We start from the raw sequence: 8682 nt of genomic DNA, 5'->3' as shown, positions 1-8682 counted from the left end.
GTGTGTGTCAGTGAGTGAGTGAGTGTGTGTGTCAGTGAGTGAGTGAGTGTGTGTATAAGTGAGTGAGTGAGAGAGTGGTTGTGTGTATGTGTGTGTGTGTGTGAGTCAGTGAGTATGTGTGTGTGTGTGCGAGAGTGAGTGTGTGTGTGTGTGAGAGAGAGAGAGTGTGTGTGTGTGTGTGAGTGTGTGTGAGAATGAGCGAGTGTGTGTGTGTGTATGAGAGTGTGTGTGTGTGAGAGTGAGTGTGTGTGCGTGGATGTTGTTGTTCATATTCCACAATGCACACTTTCAACACTGAACGATGAAATGGTAAAGGTAGTGAGAAAATGGCTCTGCCTCAATAGCCATACAACCCGAGATATTATTTTCCAGTCGCGCCGAGACGGAGGTCTCGGTGTCCCAAACACTGAATGGATTTATACTGCCTCCAGAACAGGTCATCTTCTTAACATGCTCAATAACGACGATACATCTGTCAGATATGAACATTTTATAAGGTGTTCATGAAATGTTTGCTCTCAAGAATCCTCCCCTGGTTGGTGGAGACAGATTTAACATCTCTCTTGAGAACGGTAAAGTACCAGAAGCATGGAAAGGGGCATTGATCCATCGAATCCCCAAGAAAGACCATATCCCCAACAATCCGTCAACTTGGAGAGATATATCCTTACTACCGACAGTATATAAGGTGTTCATGAAATGTTTGCTCTCAAGAATCCTCCCCTGGTTGGTGGAGAGAGGAATACTCTCATCAAAACAGAAAGCATATATCAACAGACAGGGAATGAATGAGCACGTCTTTTGTTTGAAAACAGGAATTGATGATTTTAAACATTCATCTGCAAAATTCTCCACTGTCTTTCTGGATTTTCGTGATGCTTTTGGATCATTGTCCCATGGTGTTATGCTTTATGCATTGGATGAAATAAGACTGCCACGGCTGTATGTGGACGTGATCAAGGACGTCTACAATAACTCCTATGTTCAAGTCATATGTGGAAGTGCCTTAACTGATCCTATACCTGTCAAGATCGGTATTAAGACCGGCTGCCCCTGGAGCGCTGTTAACTTTATACTAGTGATTAACTCCTGGCTGAAATGGATGTGTCAGTGCTCACCAGCAGGTGTGCGATCTCCAAATCCAGTGCAAGCTTATGCGGATGATGTGGAAATATCGTCACGAGATGAGAGTGTAATTCATAATATGCTTCTTCGTACAGATGACTTCATAAGGTGGTCTGGTTTGGATATGAAACATACAAAGTGTGCTGCGTTTTATGAAAGACGGAGTGGAGGAAATAGATGGTATAGATCAAAGTCTGACAAACCCCCGGTCTTTGCATTAGCACATAAACCTATCCGTCTATATGAACGTCATGAAACCTATCCTTATCTGGGGCATAAATTCAACGTTAGCGGTGACTGGGAGGAACAGGTTACAGAGCTGTGTCATGAATTTACCCGAAGACTTGCACTGATTGACTCTTCCCCTCTCCCCATAATGATGAAGATCGAGGCTATCAGATTGATTGCAACAGCTAAAATTCAACATCTATTTATGAATGTTCATATTCCACAATGCACACTTTCAACACTGAACGATGAAATGGTAAAGCTAGTGAGAAAATGGTTCTGCCTCAGTAGCCATACAACCCGAGATATTATTTTCCAGTCGCGCCGAGACGGAGGTCCGCCTCGCTATTTACTGTTAGTGAGGTAGAGAAAGTGATTAGTAATTTACCTAATAATAAAGCAAGTGGATCTGATGGTGTGACGTACGAAACGCTGAAATCTGGTAAAAGCACGTTGTGCCCAGTTCTGACTAATATATTTAACATCTGTCTTGAGAACGGTAAAGTACCAGAAGCATGGAAAGGGGCATTGATCCATCGAATCCCCAAGAAAGACCATATCCCGACGATCCGTCAACTTGGAGAGATATATCCTTACTACCGACAGTATATAAGGTGTTCATGAAATGTTTGCTCTCAAGAATCCTCCCCTGGTTGGTGGAGACAGGAATACTCTCATCAAAACAGAAAGCATATATCAACAGACAGGGAATGAATGAGCACGTCTTTTGTTTGAAAACAGGAATTGATGATTTTAAACATTCATCTGCAAAATTCTTCACTGTCTTTCTGGATTTTCGTGATGCTTTTGGATCATTGTCCCATGATGTTATGCTTTATGCATTGGATGAAATAAGACTGCCACGGCTGTATGTGGACGTGATCAAGGACGTCTACAATAACTCCTATGTTCAAGTCATATGTGGAAGTGCCTTAACTGATCCTATACCTCTCAAGATCAGTATTAAGACTGGCTGCCCCTAGAGGGCTATTAACTTTATACTAGCGATTAACTCCTGGCTGAAATGGATGTGTCAGTGCTCACCAGCAGGTGTGCAATCTCCAAATCCAGTGCAAGCTTATGCGGATGATGTGGAAATATCGTCACGAGATGAGAGTATAATTCATAATATGCTTCTTCGTACAGATGACTTCATAAGGTGGTCTGGTTTGGATATGAAACATACAAAGTGTGCTGCATTTTATGAAAGACGGAGTGGAGGAAATAGATGGTATAGATCAAAGTCTGACAAACCCCCGGTCTTTGCATTAGCACATAAACCTATCCGTCTATATGAACGTCATGAAACCTATTCTTATCTGGGGCATAAATTCAACATTAGCGGAGACTGGGAGGAACAGGTTACAGAGCTGTGTCATGAATTTACCCGAAGACTTGCACTGATTGACTCTTCCCCTCTCCCCATAATGATGAAGATCGAGGCTATCAGATTGATTGCAACAGCTAAAATTCAACATCTGTTTATGAATGTTCATATTCCACAATGCACACTTTCAACACTGAACGATGAAATGGTAAAGCTAGTGAGAAAATGGCTCTGCCTCAATAGCCATACAACCCGAGATATTATTTTCCAGTCGCGCCGAGACGGAGGTCTCGGTGTCCCAAACACTGAATGGATTTATACTGCCTCCAGAACAGGTCATCTTCTTAACATGCTCAATAACGACGATACATCTGTCAGAGAGCTGGCACGTGGGTCACTTTTTCTGGTTACGGAGCTAGTGAGAAAATGGTTCTGCCTCAATAGCCATACAACCCGAGATATTATTTTCCAGTCGCGCCGAGACGGAGGTCTCGGTGTCCCAAACACTGAATGGATTTATACTGCCTCCAGAACAGGTCATCTTAACATGCTGAATAACGACGATACATCTGTCAGAGAGCTGGCACGTGGGTCACTTTTTCTACATCTACAGCGGCGCAAAATACCAGCTGCTTCATGCAACGAGCCCCAGTTTCTTGGATTTAAATTAAAACCGAATTGAAAGTACAACTCCTACTGTCTGTTACATCAAAATCAACAGGAAAATGAAATGGTTGCCCACATCTTAAATGGATGTTGCTGTTACAAAGGACTGTATGTGTCCAGACACGATCACCTGGTTGATCTGATTGTAAAGGACTTGAAAACACGATTGCCTGGTTGATTTGATTATAAAGGACTTGAAAACAATGCACAAAGACAGTAAGTTTTACCAGCATACTAATGTTGAATTGAATTGGTTTTATGACAACACATTTGACAGTGACTATTTTAAAAACATTCCAAACACTCCGGACATTGTGATTGTAAACAAGGCTTTGAACTCTGTATCTGTCAGTGAGGTTGACTGTTGTTTTGATCTGTATTTTGATACCTGCATTCTTTCCAAACTGCTGAAATATCAGCCATTGGTTGAAGCCATCCATCAACTTGACTGTCATTGTAAGTTAATTACCCTAGTATTGGGAAGCTTAGGTCATGTGCACAAGAATGTGATTAAAGGACTGCAGTTGGGTGGATTGCAAAAAAAGAAAGCAAAAAAACTCGCAAAATTCTGTTCAGTTTCAGCCATTATAGGGAGTATGCAAATATGGAAACGAAGATGTTTTGTCTATCCTTGAGTGTTGAATGTTATAAATATAAGGACTTGTGAATGTATGTTAGCCATGTGTACCTGTCATCTTGCAAACTGACTTCCCAAGGTATTTGGATTCCGTTTTTGTTGCTTGTCTTGTGGATCCCCCCGAGAGGAAGAGACAGGAAGTCAAATATCCACCCAAATTCCATCCAGATTGGTGCTAATGGTCTCCATACTGAACGCGCCCCAGACAGCGTCCACAGCCCTGAAGTCATTAGCATGCCACACGAGTCCCAGCGGAGACGTGCCGCGCGGTGAATGCCCCCCCCGCCCACACCGCAGTGCACAGTGGGGAAAAAGAGCCCAAGCTTTTAGTCACTCAAAAATACTAGAGAAATAAAAACCATACGTCAGAAACAACACAGAAGAGATCAAGACAACAGCAGCAGACGGTGCGCTATCCTCTCCTGTCCTGCAGCACCAGGACTCGAACCCGCAGCGCGTCAGACAGACTGGACAAACAGCCTCGGACCGAACCGCCAGAGAGGACGACAGTCAGGACGGCACTGCGGTCAGTGACAGACAAACACAGAGAGACGTGGCTGCTGTGGTCAGTGTGTCTGAGTGTCTCTGGACACATTCAGACTGCAGCCGCAGGAACAGGAAACTCTTCCCAGATACAGACACACATCATGTTCATAAAGAGGGAAAAAAACTCCCGAGCCTCTAGTACTGAGTGTGTGTGTGTGGCTGGCACAATAGCTGCCGTTCACATTCAGGCATTACCTCACACACACAGTGGTACATTCATAAAGAGTGTCAAGAACGGCGCTGCTGCGGGTGTTCAACTTTTTACTGTTACACACACACACTGCAAAACCAACTGCAGGATTACTGACACAACTGACAGACAGACAGACAGACAGAGACACAGACAGACAGACAGACAGTCAGTCAGAGACACAGACAGACAGACAGACAGTCAGAGAGACAGACAGACAGACAGACAGACAGACAGACAGACAGACAGACAGTCAGACAGACAGTCAGACAGACAGGAGCACCTGTGGGGATTTGTGGGTTCTCCAGCTGTACTGGTGACTCTGGTTGCTCTGCAGCAGGATGTTCTCATCTGTGTCCACCTGTCCAAACCTTAGAACTTCCTGTGTGTCGTTACAGATGACGTAATGACTGAAAACCACTTCCTCTGCATCCAACACGCCGTTCTGAAACACAAGGAACAGAGAGCATCAGTTCAGTCATTGCTCATGTGAACGTCTGTCTGCTGGTCCACAGACAGAAGAACACCTGCACACGCATGTAAGACGCGTTCACATCAGTATTTGAACGAGCTCTTATTGCATTATAGTCCTCCACGTCCGCTGCGTTCTCAAAACTCTGGCAATTTTTATAATACCTAGAATACCAAAATCAACTGCGGGCGGAAGTTCCTTCTCCTATTTAGGCCCAAACTCTGGAATAACCTACCTAACATTGTTCGGGAGAAAGACACACTCTGTCAGTTTAAATCTAGATTAAAGCCCCATCTCTTTAACCTGGCTTACACATAACACACTAACACATTCCTAATATTCAAACAAACAAAAGGATTTTTTTATACTGTACAGACCATATATTCTATTGCCCTACACCAACCCTACACCTAAACCTACCCCTCACAGGAAACTACTGGCAATTTTTATATTCTCAAAAAATCTCATTCTGTATGATTTATAAGCTTGTTTGCCCATGAGGACCTCAATGTAGGTCCCCACAGTGACACGAGTCCCCATGAGTCTGTGTATTCAGGTTTAAGTCCCCACCAGAATAGAAAAACAGGTACACACACACAAACACACACACACGCGCACACTCACACTTTACTGGAAACATCTCAACACACCAGCAGCACCTCCAAACTCTGAGTCACACCAACATTTCCCATCATTCTCTCCTCTCCCACTGAGTGGATGAGCTGTTGTTGGACCTGTAGAGTGTGTGTGTGTGTGTGAGTATGAGTGTGCGTGTATATGTGTGTGAGTGTGTGTGTGTGTGTGTGTGTGTGTGTCAGTGAGTGTGTGTGCGTGTGTGTGTGAGTATGAGTGTGCGTGTATGTGTGTGCGAGTGTGTGTGTGTTGTCAGGGGAGCACAGATGAGTGTGTGTGTGTTTATAGAGAAACACAGTAACACTCCACAGGAAGACACTAATCCTCTCACTTTTAGAGAGTCACATGAAAGAGTCACTGTCTGTCCATCACTTATAAACACACCCACTAAACATCCAGAACCGGCAGAACTCTGGGACAGATCACATTAAACAGCTCTATAACTCAGCTCTATAATCTCTGTCTGAGCACATGTGACTGTCTGTCAGAACACTGTGTGTGTGTGTGTGTGTGAGTGAGTGAGAGTGTGTGTGAGAGTGTGTGCGTGTGTGTGTTTGTGAGGGTTTGCACTACTAGTTAGTGAGAACTCCGCACACGTTCACTGCTTCGGTCTGCGTGACTCTTTCACTGGTTTGACGGGTCTGTATGTGAACGACCCAAACAAACTGCAGGAACTGTCAGAACAGCAGCATGCAGCTGCTTTGAAACACTTTTATTCCACATCAGTGATCCTGTGATGATGAACCCGTCTCACCTGTCTCCAGGCCTGCAGCGCTCGGTCCAGCGTGTGAACGGCGTACTGGCCGGCAGCGGCGTGCAGCGGCTGCAGCGTGGTGTCGCAGTGTAGCGTGCGGCGTGAGTGTGTGTGTGTGTGTGTGGCGTGTCCCCGCAGGCTGACCGGCTGAAGGACAGACAGGTACGTGAGGTTGCGGTACTCCAGCAGTCTGCAGCTCAGCGTGGACGAGAAGCTGAGCTCATGACAGCACTGCATCACGTCACTCCACTGACGCACAAACACACACGGCTCACGCACACACACCACCGCAAACTCCTGATCCTGAGGCGACTTCCTGTCTGGGAGGAAGGGGCGGAGCTTCTGGCACGGCACTGTGGAAAGAGTGGAATTATAGAGAATACACACATTCCTATATTCACAGTTCTCTGAAGTTGATTAATGGTCACATGACATGCAGCTAAACTAATAAAGCATTTCATCATTTTTAATAAGTTTTGATTGTTTTATTTCAAAAATTATTCATTTCAATTAAATTTTTATAAAATTTTTATAAAATTATTCAATAAAATTTTTGGTAAGTGTTTTATTTTGACTATTTATTTTTAAATTATTTCTTCATTTTTTTTCATGACTGAAATAATAATTAGCTTTTCAACAGCTCATGAGGCCCATGGGAAACTCTGACTTTTCCTGAAAGGACGGGGTGATGAGTAAATAATAGAGATGCACTGATTGCAATTTTCTTGGCCGACTCCGATTTCAAATATTTTTGTAAGTGTGAGCTGCCGATACAGATTTTCTTTCTAAGAACTAAAATTTACTACATATACAAACAAAAATCTATACTTTTTTCAATGCAAAAAAATTATTTACATAATAAAAGAAATTATTAAACATTACATGTCCCCCAATCTGGACTAAATTACAGATGTTCTCTCAAAATAAAGTGCTCTGTGACTGGAAAGAGGTAGAAAGAGCTGCTGTGTATAACAAAACAGATGTGACTTCCCACGGTTTGTAAATGGTAATTTTCCCCCCTAACCTTATTAAATGTGTCATCTTTCACATCAAATTCTTACATTGTATCAATTAATTCAGTTAGAATAATAAGAAACTGTAGAGTTGTTACCATTCAAATGAAATCAGTATCAACAAACTCCATCTTTCCACAGAAGCAGCATCTGAAGTGGCATTAGATGTGTTCACACAGACTGTTTGATGAAGCTGATAAATGCATTTACACCGCAACATTTCAAATGCATAAATCATTTTATAAGATTAATGTTTTAAATAACTTTTTGAACATACAAATAAGAAATGTTGGGAAAAATGCAATGATACTTTTAAATATCAAACCAAAGCACCAGTAAGAGGCAGCAAATGACTGTTTTAATGATTGAGTCAATGAGTCATTCATTCAACTGATTCGTTCAGATGGCTGATTCATTCAGAAACGAGGCGAGTGACTCTTTACGAATGCATCACTGAATCATTGACTCACTCGATTCGTTCAAAAACATGGATTCATTCAGTAACGAAACGCCGCTGTGTTGCTCAGAGACACTCGACAGTTCTGCTGTGGCTTTGATTGGAACTATTTTCGTTTGCAAAACTGAGCAAAAACAGTCAATATTGTGTCTAAAATATAAGTCACTTAATTTTAACTTATTGTTTATTGAACTATGTATAAAATCAGTGTCACACTGCAGTCGTGTTGATATTTGGGGAAACATCTTGGTTGTGTAATGTTGCTTATCTATATCATATATTATAAATATATTTTTTTACTGCAGTATGCATCTATAACTTTCTGTGAGTTACTTTGTGTGTGCTGTTGCGCTCATTTGTTTTGATTTCTGCACGAGTCTCTCTCTCTCAGACAGGCTGGCACGACATAAATATATTATCAGTCTCGTTTTACACTGAATGCAATAAAATCAGAATCATTCTCGCGTGAAAATATTTGGTGGCCAAGTTTCAGTGCTTCCCTAGTTAATGCGGAAAATCGGCTAATTCCAGTCCCTGGCCGGTCGATCGGTGCATCTCTAGTAAATAATGACAATATTTTCACACACACACCTGTGCCCAGCTGATCCAGGTTGTGACAGAAGTGCAGCTCCAG

General features: G+C 42.7%; 1 protein-coding gene across 1 annotated transcript in view; it reads right to left on the bottom strand.

Moving 5' to 3' along the window:
• Window positions 1-8682, bottom strand: part of LOC107671824 (vacuolar protein sorting-associated protein 13B-like) — a gene marked incomplete at its 5' end in the record, with an annotated part of 115965 nt that overhangs the window by 25007 nt on the left and 82276 nt on the right. The window contains 3 exons of the mRNA XM_016464809.1: window positions 5003-5164; window positions 6579-6931; window positions 8640-8682. The exon at window positions 8640-8682 is cut by the window's right edge and continues 163 nt beyond it. Coding sequence (XP_016320295.1) covers window positions 5003-5164; window positions 6579-6931; window positions 8640-8682 — 558 coding nt within the window. The remainder of the gene's footprint in view (window positions 1-5002; window positions 5165-6578; window positions 6932-8639) is intronic.

Source organism: Sinocyclocheilus anshuiensis, unplaced genomic scaffold (assembly GCF_001515605.1).
Source record: "Sinocyclocheilus anshuiensis isolate Anshui unplaced genomic scaffold, SAMN03320099.WGS_v1.1 scaffold3481, whole genome shotgun sequence".
Taxonomy (NCBI): Eukaryota; Metazoa; Chordata; class Actinopteri; order Cypriniformes; family Cyprinidae; genus Sinocyclocheilus; species Sinocyclocheilus anshuiensis.
This window is presented reverse-complemented; position numbering and strand designations above follow the sequence as displayed.